Source organism: Scyliorhinus canicula, chromosome 7 (assembly GCF_902713615.1).
Source record: "Scyliorhinus canicula chromosome 7, sScyCan1.1, whole genome shotgun sequence".
Lineage (NCBI taxonomy): Eukaryota > Metazoa > Chordata > Chondrichthyes > Carcharhiniformes > Scyliorhinidae > Scyliorhinus > Scyliorhinus canicula.
Window position 1 is genome coordinate 100,224,752 of NC_052152.1, and position 22,560 is coordinate 100,247,311.

Sequence of the window (22,560 nt, forward strand, 5' to 3'; positions counted from 1 at the left end):
GTTGAAGCTTCTGTCACTAGTGAAAGAGACAAGGGGAAAATGTAAGAGAGCAACATGATGCTTGCTCTTGAATTGAAGAAGATTTCAGGACATTTACCTTCTAATGACAGCAATCCTGCCCAAAGAAAAGCCATTCCCCCCTATCTCCAATATTTTATAACTAATAGACAAGTTTTAAAGAAAATGAACAAGCACTATTGTTTTAAAATGCCCCAATCATTTTTTTCCCAGGATTGCTCACAGCCATGTCCGGGAATTAATTTTCAATTCATGGCCTTGTTAAGACAATCCTGAGGGTTTCCAAGCTTATCTGGAAAAGGTTACAGAGGTGTGGTGAGTTGTGGCCGCAAAGGATTTATAGATGTTGATAAGGATTTTCAATTCAATATTTTGGATGACGGGGAACTAATAGAGGGCAGTAAGGACAGGAATAAATGGGCATCCAGTCACTTCTAGACTGAATCAAAACTAACATTGCAGCGTTGGAAAAAGTGTGATAACTCAATCCCTGCAGAGATTGCTTTTAACTTAATCTGCACTAAGGACTGCTTTTCAGTACAGTCAAAAAACGAACAACTTTCCACCCCTATATTACTGGATTTAAATTGCCAAACTTGTTCTGATAGTACTTAAAGACTTGCAGTGCGTGGATCAGACTCCAATTTATATTAAGAAACCAGACTGACCTCAACAATTTATCAATTTATAAACTGTGAGGAAAGGATACTTTGCTCCAGGAATGATTCCACTGATAAACTAGGGATCTTTGATATTAAAACAATATTAAAACAAACTTTGTTATTAACACAGTATTCACTCCATTAACATACAGAGAAAAAAACAGCTTTTTAATTAAGTTAAACAATTCATTGAGCTTATTTTCCCATCCGCTTCTAAAATTTCAATTACACAAAATCCACACACAGGTCCAGTGCCACTTTTAATAAAAGTAACACTCAGTGGCTTACAGATTTATGCACAAAGTCCTTGGGAGAGAAGCTTTCAGACGTCAGTCTGAGAAACACACCTCTTTTCCTCCGAATTCAGGGCAGAACTCTAAAAATGAAACTTAAAAACAGACACAGGACAGGGCTGAAAGCCAAACTCAAAAACAGACCCACCCCTCCCATAAGTGACATCACAGCCTGCCTAGCTGTTAACCCCTTAATCACAGCTTTAGCTTGCATATAATCTGGATACTTTAACCTGAGTTCTTTCAATAAAATTATTGCAACACACATCAATATACATTTAAAAATTCTTATATCCATCACAAGACAATGTTATTTTAAATAAGATGAAATAGAGTCATTTTGATAATTTTAATCAGATATATCATGAATATTGACAGCAGCTTGGATTTTTTTCCACAGGACGTGCTATTTCTTTCTTCTGTGTAACATATGACATGATTATGTCTGGCATTTCTTCATGCATTCAAGCAGCTCCATCCTGATAGCGATCCGAACATGCCAACCTAATGGCTTAATCCTGATGTATTGTGCTACAATTGGAGGACGCAGGAAATTCTGCACAGATGATGACCTGTCTGAGTTCCCATAAAATACCTGTGGGAGGGGGAAAAAATAATGCTGAGAAACTGATTTCAGGACATCATTTTAATCAAAGCTTTCTAACGGCAAATAATAGAGGCAAATCAAACCCTCAATTAGCAGGACTTTTATCAGTTTTTTAGTATACACGAGTTGAATTTTATTTCCCCTCCTGCCGGTGAGATCTTCTGGTCCTGCCGAACTCAATGGAGTTTTGAACGCCTCGCTACATTTTCAGCAGCAGGGCCATAATATTCCACCCAATGTAAAATGCAACGTCAAATCAAGCAAGTACACGGCAAGAGAAGTTCGCTACCTGGTGGCATGTCTTAGTTTAGTACACCCAACTACTAGAATCTCTTAAATGCTGTTATATTCAAAATCAGCTTGGAATAACACACTTGCAGAACCAATACGAGAGTAAGTACATTGCAGTAGCTTGGACATTTCACTACACTAAAGGGCCAATAGCAGTTCAAGTTCACACTGATCCCAGATCTTCAAGTTAATATTCTTCTTGTTGGAACATTAAGCAAATTACTAGTGCAAAGAGTGGCAACAGGTTATAATTGCTGAAGCAAAACACTCAAGATTTTTTTTTAATGTTTATTAATTTTTATTAACATTTAGAGTAGCCATTTTATTTTTAAATTAAGGGGCAATTTAGCATATCCAATCCTTGCACATCTTTTTAGATTGTAGAGGTAAGACCCATGCAGACACGGAGAGAATGTGCAAACTCCACACAGACAGTGACCCACAGCCAGGATCGAAACCGTGTTCTCAGCGCCATGAGGCAGCAGTGCTAACCACTGTGCCACCGTGCTGCCCCTTAAATGTTTACTAATGACTCGATTTACAACTTGTTCTGCTTTCACCCATTAACATGAATCCCTTAAGTATGTTATTTCCGGGCAGCACGGTGGTGCAGTGGGTTAGCCCTGCAGCCTCACGGTGCCGAGGTCCCAGGTTCGATCCTGGCTCTGGGTCACTGTGTGGATTTGAAAATTCTTCCCGTGTTTGGAATGAGCTAATTCGAACCTCTCACCACTGTAATTTGCAGGTGTCCTTATGGGTGTGTAAAAAAAAGAGCTGGAATGTGAATTCGGACAGAGAGGACTTCACTGCTGTACTTATATCATCCTTTATCTTATTTCTAGATGGCAGCCAGTACTTACTCGATTGTTTCCAGTCTGGTCTTTATAGTAAACCCAGTTAAATGCTTTATCAGATCTGTACTGCACGCTGTACTTTGTCATCCATTCATCAGTATCACATCGTCCTTGAGTAATGATTCCAGAAATAACACTGATCTTCTTCAGGTCAATCTGAAGCCATTGCTGATTGTCCTGGTACCTTGAAAGCCATGCACACCTGTGATAACACATAAAAGTGACATTAGTGAAACTTTAGAAGATAAATTGTTGAAATATGGATATTGAATTTGAAAGCAGCAAAGACTATAAAGTATAGGGTGCGATCTAGCTGAATTTGTTAAGTGTTGCGAGCGGAGTTCACCGGATATTTCCCAATAGCCAACCCAGCGAGGCCATCACTGGTATCTAACGTTAATTAGGGCACTGAGTAATGCTCCACGTGTTTTACACTACAAATAACTGTCCTGCCAGGTGATTTGCCGGGACTGCACTCAGCAGTTGCTTGCTAACGATGCCACAGAGCAAACCCTTGCAGGGGTGTGACCAGGACGGCCACCACCCAGTGCCGCAAGAAGCTCAACAACCTCCACTGGGCCACATGGGTGAGTTGGCATCAGCCTCCTGGCACCAATCTCGCCAGCTGTCCCGTGCCTAAGCTCATCCTGGCACCCACCATACCCATGCCTGGCCGTGTTGCCCAAGTCTGAGCCTCGCCATGCTCCCCCACACTGCAAAGAATGAAGCCTTGGGCTCGCAATGTGCCCTCTGTGTCCCCGCAGGAGATGTTAGCGCACAATCAGCAGAGAAGGGCCCAGACGGGCCGCAAGTTTCTGGACCTTGGTCTTCAACCCCTATAAGGCATGAGCTCTGAGTGGCTGAGGACATATCACTCACCGACATTGAGCTTGGCCTACGCCGCAGAGGTGAGTATCCACCGGCCGTCACCCAGATGACTTGTCACTCGTGAGTTGTTCATGTCAGTGCTGATCCTTCCCTCTCACTGACCACGTCCTTTCCCAAACAAGATCTCCAGCTGGCAGTGCGGGCCCATCGGGATGCCCCTTGACCTCCCAAGAGAACACCTCAGAGGAGAGCGCCAAGGATGCCACTGTTGAGGCACAGCTATCATCCCCAGTGCAGACCCACACACCTCAGTGGGTAAATGCAGTGGACAGGCTTCTGGGGCACGATCTGGTGAGCATCACACAGGTCCAGATGCACGTCAGGTGGCGGCAGGATTTTTCATGGGAAACGGAGATTTGCTGGATCACAGGACCCAGCTGAGTCCCAGTCAGATGCCGAGCCTCTGGACCAGGCTATCCTGGAGCTGATGCAGTGGTTCAGATGCAGCAGTGAGATTCAGAGGGGGATGTCAGCAACACTCCAACGGGTTCATAACCGATTGGAGAGTCCCAGAGGCTATGGGAGCAGGAGATAGCGTCGGCAATGCGAGGCATCTGAGGCCAACACTGATAGGGGGTGACTGCAGTGGAGAGCCTGGAGCTTGATGTCAACACCATGAGTGGTGGTGTCCAAGCCATGGTTCAGTCAGTGACTGCCATGACTGAGCGTCTCAATAGCATTTCCGGGATTCAGGGAGACGAGTCCTTAATGCAGGTCAACCTTACCGGAGTGCTGAGGAGCATGACCTAGCCTCAGGTGGGTATTGCCGAGGCACCGCAGAGAATGTCCAGGTTGGTTAAAACACATTACACCCGAAACATGTGAAAACCTCCGTCATGTTATTCCACACGACAAGCATGCCATCTATTACTCCCTGGACCTGATGATGGTGGTGATTCCTGCTGCCCGATCATCTTGTTACGCTTGGTCCAGGTCAAAGTTTATGTATTGGCCATCTGGCAGCAGCCCCAATGCCCCAGGGCTGATTGCCTGATTTTGAAGATGGCTACTCACCAATCGGTGCCCAGCATGGTTCCGATTTCGGCCTCGCCCACAATCTAACCAGCCCACTAGTTTTCGCGCCGGGCGAAACAAGGCTGGTAGATCGCACCCATGGTGTCCACTTGTTAGACTATAAACATTTTGTGTTCCTTTCGAATTTATTTCCTATTTTTCCATGATCGTAGTAGCGCCATTGAAAATCTGGGGGCAGTTGCGGCAGCACTTTTAAACTGGGGGCGGGGTCAAGGGAAAATGCCGCTTCGGGGGAATCACAGATTTGAGCCAGGGAAGTGGGATGGGTGTTTTTGGAGATGGGAGGAGAAGGGAGTCAGGGCAATAAAGGATTTGTTTCTAGGGGGCCGGTTTGTGGGACTGAAGGAGCTGGGGGCGAAATATGGGTTGGGCCAGGGGGAAATGTTTAGGTATATGCAGTTCCGAGATTTCGCTAAGAAGGAGATACAGAGCATTCCGGTCTTCACGCTGTTGGAGGAGGTGCTGGCGACTGGGGGGATGGAGAAGAGAGTGGTGTCGGCGATTTATGTGGTGATTCTGGGAGAAGAGAAGGCACCGCTGGAGGGGATTAAGGCAAAGTGGGAGGAAGAGTTGGGAGAGGGCATGCAGGAGGGGTTGTGGTGTGAGGTGCTCCAGAGGGTAAATGCCTCAACTTTATGCGCGTGGTTGGGTCTGATACAGCTGAAGGTGGTGGATAGGGCGCACCTCACAAAGGCGAGGATGAGCCGACTCTTCGAGGGGGTAGAGGATGTTTGTGAATGTTGCGGGGGGGGGGGGGGGGGCGCAAACCATGGTCATATCTTTTGGTCCTGTCCAAAGCTGGAGGGGTATTGGAGGGAGGCGTTCAGGATAATTTCGAAGGTGGTGCGCATGAAGCTTGAGCCGAGTCCTCCGTAGACCATATCCGGGGTATCAGATCGGCCGGGGTTGGAAGCGGGTGCGGAGGCAGATGTTTTAGCCTTCGCCTCACTGATTGCCCCGAAGGCGGGTCCTGTTGGGGTGAAGGTCAGTTTCTCCATCCTGCTCTGGCATGACGGGGGATCTGTTGGAGTTTTTAAACACTCGAGAAGATGAAGTTTGAGTTGAGGGGAAGCATGGAAGCGTTCTACAATTCATGGGCTTTGTTTATTATGCACTTTTAAGAATTGGATGACATCGAACATTAGGGACGGTGGGTGTATGTTGTTGGTGACTATGTATGAGTGGATGGTGGATTCCTGAATCCTTTTCTTTCATGTTTGTATTTAAAACGTTGGGGAGTGGTGGGAGGGGGAATTGTTGACCAGGGGATTGACATTGTATTTGTTACCTTTGATTGTTGGTAGGTGTAAATTTGGAAGAAAATATGAAAAAGAATTAAAATATTTTTTTAAAATAAAAAAAATGTATTTCCTATTTTAATACAAAATGTTAACCCATTTATTTTAAGTCGGCTTCTAATTAAAATAGCAAATTTTATCCTGTTTAAATTGTTTAAAAAGGATAATTCTACGATAATTCAATATTAAAAGGTATGTGTTTGTGCTATCTATCTCACTGATTTATTTTTTTATTCAGTGGTAAATTTGGAAATCTAATTGGTATGGGTTTGCTGCAGTTCAAATAGTCATTGACACTTAGTTTGAATACGAGCACTCTGTTGAACATTCATCTTCGCCCTCTGTCAATCGAATCATTCAAGCTGTCGCTTTGTAAGCAAAACTTGTGTGGATGTGTGTGTAAGGATTGCTTATTCGAGCAACTGAGAGTATATGATCACTTGTTCTCAAACCAGCCGAGTAACAAGCTCCATGTAAATTGCACTTTAAGTTTGGTGCAATGCTGTGGTATTGGGAACTGACAAAGAAAATGTATTTTTAAATCCAAGAACCTCTAATTCTCAAATTTTAATCACCATGTCCATTACATGGGGGAGATCAAGATTTTCTGAGCAGCATTAACATGTTTACCATGAGAAATAGAATAAATAGGTGATGTGTTTTGGCCTGGCGCAGACCCGATGGGCTGAAGGGCCTTTTCTGTGCTGTATGACTCTATGATACTATAAAACTGTATTTTTGCTGAGAGAATCTGAAGGAACAAGGGAGTCTCAGTTATCTCAGTTGCAGGTATTTTAAATGACCAATTATTCGGCAGTGATTCGCCTACATTTTGTTTTTGGGAATCACTTTATTTGGCAAGTATTCTGCACAAGTGATTTAGTTGGTCCATTGAGACATTCCTCTGCCTTTTGAATTAGCCAGGTATAGTTGGTATCCAAAGTGTTCTCCAGTAAGCAATTTACTGAGATTGACATTAATTAGCATACCTCGGGTTTAACAGTTACTGTGACAAGAGAAAAACTGTTGTGTGGTTCAGTTCACAAGCTGTTTAAACAGATTAAGTTGTGATCAAAACAGAAATCCTAAGGAGTTCTTGGCCCCTAGAAAAAGAATATTCCACAAGTATGAGAAGGCTTCATAAACTAAGAATTGCGCTGCATATTTCTAAGATTAAGGGTGCGATTCTCGGGGCATGTTGCGCTCAAGCGAGAGCACAACGGGGCCAGAGAATATCGGGAGAGGCCTGCAGCCAGCCTTTCGACAGGCTCCGCGCCTCGCGAGATTCACCCAATTCCCGAGAGACTTTGGGAGTTAGAACTCCGCCCCAAATGGGCGGGACTGAATGACGCTCGCGGAGATAGGTCATAAACCTACATACAAACCTTCCCACTGACCTCCACTGACCTCCTTCGATTCTCCAGCCACCCCAGGTAGGCTGCAGCTGGGCGCCAATCAGTGCTGGTCCACGTTTGCGTGGACCAGGTGAAACGGCACCCGGAGGATCTCCCAGGTCATCGGACACCCCTGGGTGGTCAGGGCAAGTGCAAGGTGGCTCCCTAACCCTCCTACTGTAACACAGGAACCTTGGCACTGCCCAACTTGCATCTTGGCACTGCCACCCTCGCAGGAGCACTGCTTGGGTGGCAATGCAAGGGTGCCCAAGTGTGGACGAGTGGGGCCAGGCCCATGAAATGAGGGTGGAGGATTTTGAAGGGTGAGGGAGTGCAGAGCATGTAAGCAGGGGTCTCAGGGAGGTTGGGGGGGTTGATGAGTGGGGTCCGAGAAGGTAGGGGGTGCTGTAAGGGGGCTTGGGGGGGGGGGGGGGACCTGAAGAGGCGGACCCCATAGTGGGGTGTAATCACTTGTGGGTTGGTGTCCAGTTATGTGGGAGGGGGTGACATTTCCCATGGTGTGGGGAACCCATAAGCTCACTTAGAGATCGATGCACCCTTTCAAAATGGCGAGCCGATCTCGCAGCTCAGCTCCCCAGTGCTAAAAAAAATTTGTAAGTGTGGGCTGAACTGGTGAGAAACTCCCCAGGACCCAAAAAAGTGACTAAGTGTCATTGAATAGCGGCAGGGAACTACCTGAAAAACCCGCCACAAAATAACTAAGACATTTTTTGGGAGAATTGCGACCGACAATAAATTTTGCAGAAGTTTCACTGACAATGAAGTCAATGGGTCAAGTTATTGATACATAAATCAATAGAACAAATGTAATTAATTAACTTAATTACCATTAGTAATGTTTTTATGATCTGTTGCACAACTCCATCTCAGTTCTTGATCAAATCACAAACTAAAATTGTAATAAAATGGAGGAACTGCAATAAATTATAATGGTGTGTTGAACCATTTAATGCCTCGGTTGATGTAAGAATCTATGTGATTACCTACCCAAAACCTTGGCTGTTGATTCTTGCTTTGTTTGGCATCCATGAGGAATACCACCCTGTATATTGCTCTTCATTGGAACAGCTTATCTGGTCTTCTGTAACAGCTCCAGATTCAAACCCAAGAGCTCGGTGATAAGGGCACTCTAATTCAAAAACAATTAACAAAACTTTTAAGGGTGCATTGATGTGACATTGTAATTAAATAGTCCACTTGCAACCAATCAGCCTTTCAACAAAAAAAATCCATTAAATAGCATCTTTAGCACAGTAAAATTCCCCAAGGAGCTTCACAGCAGAATTATCAATCAAAACTTGACCCAGATCTACATGTGGAGTCATTAGGACAGGTGACAAACCATAAAAAAGAGAGGTAGTCTTAAAGGTGGAGTTTTTTAGGGAGGGAATTCCAGAGTTTATGGCATAGACAGCTAATGCTGGAACAGTGAATGTACAAGAGGCAAGAATTGAAGCAGCAAAGAGACTCGCTTGACAAAGATTTAGGCGATGTGGCAGAATGTAAATGAGGATTGGTCTAGAGTGCAGGTATTTGTGTTCTATTTTCAGGTCCACCTACTCACAGATCTGAGCTAGTACATGGAAACTGGGCCTATCCATGAGGCTCATGATCTACTTTCAACCACAAATCCTCATGGCATCAGCCTTCACCTCCCCTTTCAGTTTATAACCAGTGAAATACCAGCATGAGCGGCACGGTAGCACAATAATTAGCACTGTTGCTTAACAGCTCCAGGGTCCAAGGTTCGATTCCCGGCTTGGGTCACTGTCTGTGCGGAGTCTGCATGTTCTCCCTGTGTCTGCGTGGGTTTCCTCCGGGTGCTCCGGTTTCCTCCCACAAGTCCCAAAAGATCTGCTGTTAGGTAATTTGGACATTCTGTATTCTTGCTCTGTGTACCCGAACAGGCGCTGGAATGTGGCGATGAGGGGCTTTTCACAGTAACTTTATTGCAGTGTTAATGCAAGCCTATTTATGGCAATAAAGATTATTATTAAATACCTGGATCCATCTACTTTGTGGTGGCCGCAAAGGGACCTGTCAAGCTAATGACTAAATTGTAATAATGCTTAAGGCTGCCAGTGAGCAGTGATCAGTAGATATTACAACAGGTTCAGATTCACAGCAATATTAGCGAACAAATGTTCTTGGAGCATTCCTTTCATTTGGTACAAAAGGGTCTGATCATGAAGTGAATCCTTATTTTTTTATAAATTTAGAGTACCCAATTAATTTTTTCCAATTAAGGGGCAATATAGTGTGGCCAAACCACCTACCCTACACATCTTTGGGTCGTGGTTGCGAAATCCATGCAAACACGGGGAGAATGTGCAAACTCCACACAGTCAGTGACCCAGGGCTGAGATTCGAACCATGGTCTTCAGTGCCGTAGTCCCAGTGCTAACCACTTGAAGTGAATCCTTGGCTTTGGGAGGAGCGGGACCAGAAAAACATTGAAACTTTAGGAGGAGAGCAAGGCCGTGAGTCTTTGGGCCATCACCATTTCGAGTCATGTTCCGACAGAAAAATCAAGGTGCGACGTCCCAGGGAAGCAATTAAGCGATTGACTGATGAGTATTTCCTGTTTATCTTACCTAAACTAGGTCATTTCAATTGGGGTAAATAGAACATTAATTAAAATAAGAATATAAGCACAGGCAGGACTAGAGGCATGCATTAAAATTTAATTAGTAAAAGTATTGATTAACAAAATAAAATATAAAGATGGCAGAACATGTGATGTGTTCCAGCTACAGTATGTAGGAGCTAGTGGATGCCACTGTGATCCAAGTCAAACATGTTTGCAGCTCGAGAAACTTCAGCTCAAAATTAGAGCTGGGGTCTGAGATTCGGCACTGCAATGCTTCAGGATTGGAGAAAGTTACCTAAACACTTCGTTCTAGAAGGCAGTGACATCCCTTAAGCTAGGATCTTCTGATTTGCATATGTTCAGGGGGGACAGAAGGATGTGACTGCAAGTGAGGCAGGTATGGGAATCAAGAGAGGAACCTACAGTGGGAAGATGAGGAGCTGGTTGCCATGGTCCACTTTCTTACCAATGACGTTGGTATGATTAGGAAGGAGGTTCTGCATGGTGGGTATGAGCAGCTAGGGGCTAAATTAAAAAAGCAGACTCTCCAAGGTAATAATCCAGAGTCACAAATAAATTAGTAAAGGGAAAATAAAGATAGAGAGTTGAATGCTTGGCTTAAAAATTGGTGTGGGGAAATAGCTTTTTGTACATGGGACACTGGCAGTACTGGGGACTTGTTCTGGTAAGTTGTTTAATAAGAATGGTAAAGGGGTTTCAACTAAGTAGTGGGGGAAAGGTATTAAATGAGGGAAGATGTGACAAAGGGAGAGAGCAAGGTAGCAATAAGGATCATGATAATTAGAGTGTGCCAAGAAGGGACAGAGTACATAACTTACGAATGTGTCCCAGCAGATAAGGCCAGAGATTGCAAAAATAGGAAGGAAAAAACAGAACTAACGGTTCTGTATCTGAGTGTGCATAGCATTTGTAACAAAACAGATTAATTGTCAGCTTAAATAGCAATCTGTATTTTCTGATCGCCATTACAGAGATATGGCTGTAAGGTGACAAAGGATGGGATCTGAATATTCAAGGGTACGTTTTGGAAGGACAGAAAGCTAAGAGAAGGTGGCGGGGTGCTCTGTTAATTAAGGACAGAATTAGTACAGGGGTGAGAGATGACCTTGGCTCAAAAGAGCAAGGTGTAGAATCAGAAAAGAGCTAACGTTTCGAGTCCAGATGACCCTTTGTCAAAGTTATAAGACAGAGAAAATGAGGAATATTTATACTGTAGAGTAAGAATGAAAGATGAGTCATAGCCACAGAAACCCTGGGATACGGGCTGCTAACAGCCGCAGAAACCACTCAGAGTGCTAATGGCAGTCCTTAGAGAGAACAAAAGGTGTGAAAGGCCAAACAGCCCACATATCTGTCCTTGGCCTGCTGCAATGTTCCAGTGAAGCTCAACACAAACTGGAGGAACAACATCTCATCTTCTGGTTAGGCCTTCCGGTCTCAACATCGAATTCAACAACTTCAGATGATTAGCTCTACCCCACCTCGATCCATTTGTTTTCATCCCATTTCATTTTAACTGTCTTTTACCATTTCTTTCTCTCCTGGCTTTTTTTATATATATTTCTCCCCCCCCCCCCCCCCCCCGACGCCATCTTATCCACCTTTCCTTACCCGTTCTCCCCTTTGTTTCCCCCTTCCCCTCCCCCCACATCTACATCTGTCACAGTTCACCCTCTGATGTTAGTTTCTCATCTTTTGTTCTCTCTAGGGACTGCCATTAGCACTCTTTCCCCGTGGTTTGTGTGGCTATTAGCACCCCATTTCCCTGGGTTTACATAGAACATAGACCATAGACCAGTACAGCACAGAACAGGCCCTTCAGCCCTCGATGTTGTGCCGAGCAATGATCACCCTACTCAAACCCACGTATCCACCCTATACCCGTAACCCAACAACCCCCCTCCCCCTAACCTTACTTTTTAGGACACTACGGGCAATTTAGCATGGCCAATCCACCTAACCCGCACATCTTTGGACTGTGGGAGGAAACCGGAGCCCCCGGAGGAAACCCACGCACACACGGGGAGGACGTGCAGACTCCGCACAGACAGTGACCCAGCCGGGAACCGAACCTGGGACCCTGGAGCTGTGAAGCATTTATGCTAACCACCATGCTACCGTGCTGCCCGGTTTCTGTGGCTATGACTCATCTTTCATTCTCACTCCACAGTATAAATATTCCCCACTTTCTTTGTCTTATAGCTTTGACAAAGGGTCATCTGGGCTCGAAACGTTAGCTCTTTTCTCTCCCTATAAATGCTGCCAGACCTGCTGAGATTTTCCAGTATTTTATCTTTGGTTTCGCATTGTTGCTTCACAGCGCTAGGGTCCCAGGATCGAATCCCAGCTTGGGTCACTGTGTGGAGTCTGCACGTTCTCCCTGTGTCTTCATGGGTTTCCTCCGGTTTCCTCCCACAAGTCCCTAAAGACGTGCTGTTAGGTAATTTGGACATTCTGAATTCACTCTGTGTACCCGAACAGGCGCCGGAATGTGGCGACTAAGGGATTTTCACGGTAAATTCATTGCAGTGTAAGCCTACTTTTGACAATAATAAAAATTATTATTAAATCAAAAAGGCAAGTCACTTGAAGGGGTATTGTCCCCTAACAGTACGTTGTAGGATGGAGTATACAGGATGAAATAATGGGAGCTTGTGAGAAAGGTATGGTAATAATTATGGATGAATTTAATCTAGATATATATTGGACAAATCAGACACGCAAAGATAGCCCGGTAGATGAGTTCAAAGTCTTTTTAGTACATTTTTTAACGCAGCATGTTCTAACACCAATTAGAGAGCAGGCAACATGAGATCTGGTAATGTGTAATGAGACAACTTTAATTAATGATTTCATAGTGAAGATGCCCAAAGTAACAGTGATAACAGTGATTGAATTTCAATTCAAGAGAGAGGAGTGAATCTATTACTAGTATTTTTAAACTTAAAAAAGGACAAGTGAGGGCATGAAGATAGAGCTGGCTGAAGTGATCTGGGAAATTAGTTTAAGGGATATGTCAGTCGAGATGCAGTGGAAGATGTTTTAGGACATACTTCACAACACTCAGCAAAGATAATTTCCAGTGGGAAAAAAGACTGTGGGAGAAGGATGCATCCCTCGTGGCTAACTAACGAAGTTAAAGATAGTACCAGATTAAAAGAACAAACTTACATTTCTCAAAAGATGAGTGACAGGTCAGAAGTTTGGAAAAATATAAAATATAAAAACCAGCATTAAACAAAACAAATATGAGATGGGAGAAGGGTATGACAGAAAGGTAGACTTGTGGTGGCGGCCATGGTGTGAGTGGTCACACACAGGGCAGCTCCTGGTTGAAGGCATAGAAAAGAGCACTTTTACCCGAAATCGGGTGCAACTTCGACAGAAAAGTGTAACTGAAGGTCAGAGGAGAATTCCCCTGGGGAGTGGTATGTCTGCTGGTTATCAAAACCCAGAAGAAGGTGAAGGACTTGGCCAAGGAGTTGGAAGGGACCTGTGGCGCAGCAGCCAGTGGAAGTGGTTGCGGAGGGGGAAGGGTTAGTCCAAGTTGGAAAGCCCCAGATGGAACAGTTGATCGCTTTCATCAAGGAAGAGTTCCGCAACCAGAGGAAGGCGATGCAGGAGGACAGATTGAAGGCCAACGAAGGGGCTGTCGCACCCCTGAAGGGATCGATGCAGAGGGTGGAGAATGCTTTGAGACGCAGGGGTCTCAATTGAGAGGTGATGTCAGATCACAGTGATGGGGTGGTGGCATTGGAGGCGGAGGTGGGGCTCTGAGGAGATCTTTGCAAGATGCTGGGAGCAAAGGTGGAGGAGCAGGAAAATAGGTTGAGAAGGCAGAATCTGCGGATTTCCTGGGGGAGTGGAAGGTGCGAGTGCCACGAGGTTCATCTTGAGGATGCTGGCAGGGCTGGTGGCCGATGGGGTGCTGGACAAGGCCCCTGAGGTGGGCAGAGCGCACAGGTCTCTGAGGCAGAAGCCTAGAGCAGGCGAGCCACCATGGGCGGTAATTGTGCGGCTCCACAGGTTCGTGGAGAAGGAGAAGATTCTGCATTGGGCCAGGGAGAAACACAGCTATGAATGGGAGGGGAACAAGATCTGAATATGCCAGGACATTGGAGCTGAGCTAGCAAAACGGCGTTTGGGGTTCAGCAGGGCTAAGGCAGTTCTGTATCGACAGTGCATCAGGTTTGGGGTTCTCTAACCGGCAAAACTATGGGTGACCTACGAAGGCCAGGAATATTATTTTGAGACCCCAGAAGCGGCTAATTACTTTATCAAGGAGCATAAACTGGTGGAGAACTGAACTGGACCATTTTGGGAGATGGAGGTGCTGGCACTTTGAAGTCATTGAGAATACGGGTGGGGGTTGGAAGTAGGGTTTTTTTTTTCTTTTCCTCCGACATGGAGGGCTTTTTCTTCTTTTTACTGTGAGGTCAACAAAGGGTGCCAGGGATGAAAAGTTTGTAAAGGGCTGGATGTCCCCACCCCCTCCTGCTGCCTGGGGCTGCGTTTATTCTTTTGGTTTGTCATTGGGGGAGGTGACCTGTGGTTCGCAATGAGTCTTTGTTTGGGTGGGGGAGGGGGAGGTCAGCGGGGAGCCTTCTTCACAGGACAGCGAGGTGAGGCCGAGGGCTGGGTGGGGGAGGGGGGATGGTCAGTAGCAGGAGCCTTTGGGCAGAAGTTGCCACACTGGCAGGCACTGCTGGTGAACGGAACTGAGATGGGAGAGAAGGCTGCGACAGAGTTGGCCGTGGGGGGAAGGGGCTGGGGGGAAGGGTAATGCAGTAAGGCGAGGTTTAAGAAGGGATGGAGAAAGGGGCCAATTTAGATGGGCCAGGGTGAAATTAACAGGAGGTAGAGCTGAAAGGTGAGGAGGGCAGACGGTAGAGGGGAATGGAGGTGTAAGTGCCCGGTACGGCTGATAACATGGAACGTGCGAGGGCTCAATGGACTGGTGAAGAGATCTTGTGCCTTCGTGCACTTAAGGAGTTTAGAAGCGAAGATGATCTTTCTGCAGGAGACACACCTCCACGTGAAGGACCAGGTTAGGCTGAGGAAGGGGTGGGTGGGTCAGGTTTTCCTTCGGGGTTTGGTTCAAAGTCGAGGGGGGGTGGCAATTTTGATGAGGAAGAAAACTGAGTTTGTGGGCATGAAGAAAATGAGGGACCCTGGTGGGAGATATGTTACTATGAGTGGGGTATTACAAGGGGTGCCGGTGGTATTGGTGAATGTGTATGCACCGAATTGGGACGACGTAGGTTTTATGAGGGAGTTGCTGGCAGCGATCCAGGACTTGGCCATGCACCAGTTGATTATGGGAGGAGATTTTAATTGTGTTCTAGAGCCGAGGGTAGATAGATTGAGCCCCAGGTTAATGGGTAGCATACGAATGACAAAGGAGCTGGGCCGGTTTATGTAACCGGTTTGGTGGAACCGTGGTGCTTCAAGAACCCTGGGGAAAGGGAGTATTCCTTTTTCTCACATGTATAGGGAGTATTCAAGAATCTACTTTTTTGTGGTGAGCCAGGAGGTTTTGATTTTGGTGGAGGGAGCTGAATACGCGAGGATTGTCATCTTGGATCATGCATCCCACTTGCTGGCAATTCGGCTTAAATCGGGACGGGTGCAGAGGCCGGGGTTGAGATTCGATTCGTGGTTGTTGGCAGATAGAGGGTATGCTTAAATATTATGTAGAATTGAACCAGAACAGGGAGGAGTCGGCAGCCACATTTTGGGAAGCGCTTAAAGCAGTGGTTTGAGCAAGGGGAGATGATCTTGTTCAAGGCTCATGCAGGTAGGGAAATGAGGGAAGAATATGAACAGCTAATGAAAAAATGAACTGAAATGAAAAATGAAAATCACTTATTGTCACGAGTAGGCTTCAAATGAAGTTACTGTGAAAAGCCCCTAGTCGCCACATTCCGGCGCCTGTTCGGGGAGGCTGTTACGGGAATTGAACCGTGCTGCTGGCCTGCTTGGTCTGCTTTCAAAGCCAGCGATTTAGCCCAGTGTGCTAAACAGCCCCTGAATGAACAAGATAGTGGAGGTAGATAGGGAGTACTCGAGGGCAGCCACCACAGAGTGATTGGCGAGGAGGAAAGAATTACAGGGGCAATAATAACCAGAAAGGCAGTAGGACAGCTGCATAGGGCAAGAGAGGTGCAGTACGAAAACGGGGAGAAGGCGAGTTGAATGTTAGCACATCAGCTACGGAGGCAGACCATCCAGGGAAATATTGAAGATACGGACTGGGGCAAGGGATGTGCTATCGGAGCTGTAAAAGATAAACATGGTGTTTTGGGATTACTATAAGGAGCTGTACAGGTCAGACCCAGGGGTGAAGAGGGACTCATGGGATGGTTCTTACATGAACTGGAGTTTCCACAGTTGGAGGAAGAGAAGAGGCAGGCGCTTGAGGAGCCCTTGGGGCTGAGGGAGATATTGGACAGTATAAGAGGTATCAAGTCGAGGAAGGCCCTGGGGTCCAATGGTTTACCGGCGGAATTCGATGAGGAGTTCACGATGGACCTGGCACCACATCTCTTGGGCGTTTAATGAAGCGCTGGAGAAGGGGGAGCTGCTGGAGGCGATGACACAGGCAACAATCACATTAATATCAAAGAAGGGGAAGGACCCATTGGAATGTGGGGTGTCCAGGCCCATATCGCTTTTAAATGTGGATGTGAAAGTACTGGTTAAGTTGGTGGCGGGAAGAATGGAAGGCTGTACCCCGGAGGTGGTTGCGGAGGACCAAACACACTTCGTAAAGGGCAGGCCCGCTGTTGCTGCTGCTGTTTGCACTGGCTATAGAGCCTCTGGCAATGGCTCTTAGGGGGTTGGCAGAGTGCCAAGGGATTTTGAGGGGATGAAGGGAGTACCGGGTGCCGCTATATGCGGATTACCTACTATTGTATGTTTTGAACCAACCGGAGAGCATGGAGAGGATCATGGGCCTGTTGGGGAAGTTTGGGATGTTCTCGGGATGCAAGTTAAATTTAGGGAACAGTGAAGTGTTGTCTGTGAACGAGTTGGGTCGGTGAGCCAATTCAGGGGGATGCCATTTAAGGTGGCCAGAGACAGGTTTAGACACCTGGGGATTCAGGGAGTGAGGGAATGGCCGATGCTAAACAAATGGAATTTAACAAAACTGGTGGAAGAGGTCAGGTGGGATAAGCTGCACTTGTCTTTGGCAGGAAGGGTCCAAGTGGTGAAGATGAACGTTCTGCCAAGGTTCCTGTTCATATTGCAGACACTCACGATCTTTGTACCGATGGCCTTCTTTCGAAAACTAGCTATGATTATTTCAGACTTGTATGGGCAGGGAAGGGTTAAGAGGACCCTGTTGCAGAAGCAGAAGGGAGGGTTGGCATTGCTGAATCTGCAATTATTACTGAGTGACCAAACGTGGAGATGGTGAGGCGGTCGAGCAAAGGAGAAGGTAAAATGGGTTAGGATGGAGGAAGAATCCTGTAGATGGTCCAGCTTGAGGGCTATGGTGACGGTGGCATTGCCAATGGCACCATGGAAACACTCAGCGACCCCTGTGGTGCAGTCAATGGTGAAGGCTGGAACCAGCTGAGGATAGACAGGGTGTACAGTTTCTCCTTATTTAAGAAAGGGCATATGAAGAAGCGCTGGGAAGGTATATGCAGTTGATTCCTCGTGGTGAAGGAATTGTCTTGTGAGGGAGGGTTTGGCTTGTATCCATTGAAATTTAGTAGAATGGGAAGTGATGTTACTGAAATATATAACATTCTGAAGGGACTTAATTGACAGTTATTGCTGAAAAGATGGTTCCACTGAATTGGAGAGACAAATTGGGGAACACAATTGTCATGAACCTGCCTTGAGACACCAGTAGGCAGTATGCAGAGGGGCCTCAACTAGTATGTCTCTCCTGGTAATGAGTTTAGATTGGATATTTAGACAATTATTTGTGAGTAGTTTATAGAGGAGAAACAGATTATAGATGATTGTGAAGGTCCCAGAGATTTACATTATGTTGATGTATCGTCAAGGAAGTTGATGGGGCAGACAGCCAAATTCACACAAGGCATAATCTAAATTAAAATCTTCTACACTTCCGGGGTCCGTATCCCTCTATTCCCATCCTATTCATGTATTTGTCAAGATGCCCCTTAAACGCCACTATCGCCCATGCTTTCTCCACCACCTCCTTCCCACTGTGGACTCTCCCGCCCCACCCCCCCCCTCCCCCCCCCTCACCCACTGCGGACTCTCCCACCCACCCACCCTCACCCTCGGCAGTATAATTGCCCAGACCCTGAAAAGCTAGGAGAGGCAGTTACCATCTAGCAGTCTCCGAAAGCGGACAGGCCAGTTTCCAGCCACCAAGCCTGAAGGCCACATTTACAGCAAACAAGCTTAGAGTCAAGGCAGTGCAGAAAACATTTGGAACAACAGTTATTTTAAAATATCTTTGCTGGACCAGGAAGAAGACAGTTCCCAGATTTGAGTATCATCCCTGGATTCTGCGGTAACTATAGTAGCTGGTTATTCAATTTGAATTTTGTTTGAGGAACTGGGGAAGTCTTACCGAGTTTAGGTATTGTAGTTATATTTTGTAACAAGGGGTAAGTTCTATCAAAACTGTGTTTTAATCATTCATAGATCTTAAATTGTGCGAGAGAAGAGTAATCCAGTTTGTGTGTGTTTAGTCTTTTCTTTAATAAATAGTCTTTCATAATTGTTACCCAATAACTGGGCTATTTATTCTCACTTGAGTTTCACTTGTCTCCTCACACTGGAACAAAATAACACTATACACCCCCAAGAACTGCCATTCCAAGTTGGGAAACCCTAGCAAATAAAATCATGACAGAAAATTGGGGGCTCCTGTCAGTGGTCCTAAAAAGGTTTAATTCCTTGGATGTAGGGAATTTTTGACTTTTGAACATAACAAAAGTAAGAAACAAGTGTGTAAGGGCCTTGAAAATAGGAGAAACCTCTGAAGCCTTGAGAGAGATAATTCTGTTTGAGGAATTTAAAGATTTATTGCCTACCATGATAAAACCCCTGTTGAGGATCAGAAAGTTAGAACTGCCAGACAATGCCGCTGAGCTTGGGGACAATTATGAGCTGATTCATAGACTAAAGACTTTTATTAGATCCTATTTTAAATTGGAGAATGCTGGAACAAATAGTCACAGTGGGAGTGGCACAGTAGTTAGCACTGTTACTTCACAACGCCAGGATCCCAGGTTCAATTCCGGGCTTGGGTCACTGTCTGAGCGGAGTCTGCACGTTCTCCCCGTGTCTGCGTGGGTTTCCTCCGGGTGCTCCGGTTTCCTCCTACAAGTCCTGAAAGACGAGCTGTTAGGTGAATTGCACATTCTGAATTCTCCCTCAGTGTACCCGAACAGGCGCTGGAATGTGGCGACTTTGGCTTTTCACAGTTACTTCATTGCAGTGTTAATGTAAGCCTACTTGTGACAATAAAGATTCAAAAAAAAAACTTGGGAAGGTCCAAGAGAGAACTAGTTAGCCAGAGAGGGAGTGTCCAAGGAGGTTTCATCTCAAAATACAACAGTCTTTGAAGGGGTGAGAGATATGAAAATGGTCAGGTGGTTTCATTATAATAAACTGATCCATACCAAATCACTATGCTGGAGATTAAACAGTCGTTGTAGGATATCACAAATCTTAAAACTGGAAATATGAACTTAGAGGCTAGAGAATGGGAAACGCGGCCAGCGCCGAAACCAGACTCCTGAATGACCCTGTTATGGACTGATCTGCTCTCTCCTCGCATCTACACTACACTCTGATGTCTCTGTATTTACATTGTGTGTTAATCATATGTCCTATGTTTTTCATGTATGGAATGATCTGACTAGACTGTATGCAGGACAATATTTTTCACTGTACCTCGTGACATGTCACAATAAATCCAAATCCATGTTGTAACAGAACAGACAATGGGAGGGCACATGTGTGCACCACTTGCAGTGGGGTAGAATGACCAGCAAGCGACAGACATCTTTTTTTTTATATAAATTTAGATTACCCAATTATTTTTTCTATTAAGGGGCAATTTAGCGTGGCCAATCCACCTACTCTGCACATTTTTGGGTTGTGGGGGCGAAACCCACGCAGACACGGGGAGAATGTGCAAACTCCACACGGACAGTGACCCAGAGCCGGGATCGAACCTGGGACCTCAGCGCCGTGAGGCGGTTGTGCTAACCACTAGGCCACCGTGCTGCCCAGTGACAGACATCTTTAAAAAAATTGGGTGCTCAGGTGAAATATTTCTGTGGACAGGATCACAGGGGAAAATATATTAAAATGTTACGAGATACAGGCGTCAGTCAATCTCTTATGTTTTAAAAAATTTTTTAAGAAGCGTTTTTATTGAGTTTTCACATTTTGTATTTCACAACTCATAGTTACACTTTACATAATCACGCCCAACAGAGGGGGGGGAAAAAATCAGCAAGAAAAAACAGGAGATTAAAAACTGGCAGAAATCAGTAAAGATATTTACATATAATTGCTTTCCTTCCTCCTGTGCCCTTGACCCCCCTTAGTCAGCATACCTCTGTTGCAATTCCTAGTTTAACCCTGGCACGTATTTACAGATGTCTATCTACAGTTTTGGTCCCTTGTCTTGTCTTCCTTGCATGTCCTCCCCCCCCCCCCCATCCCCCACCCCTGTTTCCATTTCATCTTAATCCTGTGACTCACTTGTATCTCTCTTCCCCCCCGCCCCCCCAACTCTACTGGTTGGTAGCTACGAACAGATCTTGGTACAAGTTGGTGAATGTTTCCACGTCCTGTGGAAACCCTCTTCCCACCCTTGGTGGCAAGTTTTATTTTCTCCAGTTTGAGAAATTCCGCCGGTCGGACAGCCAGGGCATGATTCAATGAAAAGCTTTCTAAGTGTAGCAAGCAGGATCTGCCACAACCTTCCCGGAGGCGGCTTGGCAAAACCATCACTACAATGCAATGTTAATAGGAGCAGGCACGGTAGCGTAGTGGTTAGCACTATGGCTTCACAACGCCAGGGTCCCAGGTTCGATTCCTGGCTTGGGCCACTGCCTGCGAGGAGTCTTCACGTTCTCCCCGTGTCTGCGTGGGCTTCCTCTGGGTGCTCCAGTTCCCTCCCACAAGTCCCGAAAGATGTGCAAGTAGATAATTTGGACATTCTGAATTCTCCCTCCGTGTGCCCGAACAGGTACCGCAATGTGGCGACTCGGGGCTTTTCACAGTAACTTTATTGCAGTGTTAATGTAAGCCTACTTGTGACAAAATTAAAATTTATTATTATTAATAGGTCCACTTAAGGAGACCCCACAGGCTTCACGCTGCAAATCAAGGCTCACCACCAGGCTCGTGAAATTAAGCTTATGGAGTCATGTCCAGTGCTGCACCCCATATACCTAGGGCAATCATCCCACTCCTGCCCCTGCACCTGGAGAAACACCACAATGTATTCGCTCTTCACCAAATTTAACTTATACCCCGAAAACGCCCCAAATTGCCTTAGTAACCCCATTATGTTCCTCACCGAAGCGCCCGGGTCCGGGATGTACAGCAGCAGATCTTCTGCATACAGAGACACCCTATGCTCCACTACCACTCTCCCCCCCCCCCTCCCCCACCCCCCACCGCTGTTCCCTTCCATAAGTCCAAACCCCTCAGCGCTTTGGCCAAGGGCTCAATCGCTAACACTAACAGAAGAGGGGCAATGTGGTATCGCTGCCTCGTTGTCCCAAATAATGGAAAATACCCTGAATTCACATCATTCATCTGCACACGTACTGTCAGATTCTTGTATAACAATTTCACCCATGCCACAAACTTAAGTCCAATCCCAAACTTCTCCAGCGCTGCAAACAAATAATTCCACTTCACTCTTGTCAAACGCCTTCTCTGCGTCTAACGTCACCGCCACCTCCAGATCATTTCCCTCTGCTGGAGAAAGCACCACATTGAACAGCTGCCTTCCCTTGACGAATCCCATCTGATCCTCCCCACCACTTTCAGAAAGCATTCCTCCAACCTGACTGCCACCACCTTCACCAGTATCGTAGCATTCATGTTCAGCAAAGAAATGGGCCTTTATGACCCACAACCCACCGGATCCTTCTCCTTTTTGATTAATAAAGTCATGGATACCTGCCTCATCGTCTCCGGCAATTCTCCCCTTACCATCGCGTCCTCAAACATTTCTACCACAAGCGGTGCCAACTTATCCTTGAATTTTTTATAAAATTCCACCGGAAACCCACCTGGCCCTGGTGCCTTGCCTGACTGTATCTTCCCTATTGCTGCCTGCACTTCCTCCACCCCTATTGAAACAGCTGGCTCATCCAGCCCTTCCTTGGCCTCACCTGGTCCTTTATCTTTAAATGGGTATCCTGTCACAGCACCACGTTTGCCTTCAGGCCCTTTAAGAAAACTCTCGCTCTCTTCACCGGTCCCCCAAACCCTCGAACGTTCCACATCACCACTCTGGCCGGGGGTCTCTCACGTCCAACCCCACCCTTCCTTCCCGCCATGACCATCCTCCCAGGCCCTGTCTAGCAGGCGGGACCCAGCCCTGGCCCTAGTCAGCATCAC

The 22,560-nt window shown here is 46.1% G+C and overlaps 1 protein-coding gene across 1 annotated transcript in view; it reads right to left on the reverse strand.

The window, feature by feature from the left end:
- Positions 1-827: 827 nt before the first annotated feature.
- rs1a (retinoschisin 1a) overlaps positions 828-22,560 on the reverse strand; it is a 29,156-nt gene continuing 7,423 nt past the window's right edge. Inside the window, exons 4-6 of the mRNA XM_038802547.1 lie at positions 8,349-8,490; positions 2,732-2,927; positions 828-1,568 (exon numbers count right to left, since the gene is read on the reverse strand). Of these exons, the coding sequence (XP_038658475.1) occupies positions 1,413-1,568; positions 2,732-2,927; positions 8,349-8,490 (494 nt within the window). The 3' untranslated portion in view covers positions 828-1,412. The remainder of the gene's footprint in view (positions 1,569-2,731; positions 2,928-8,348; positions 8,491-22,560) is intronic.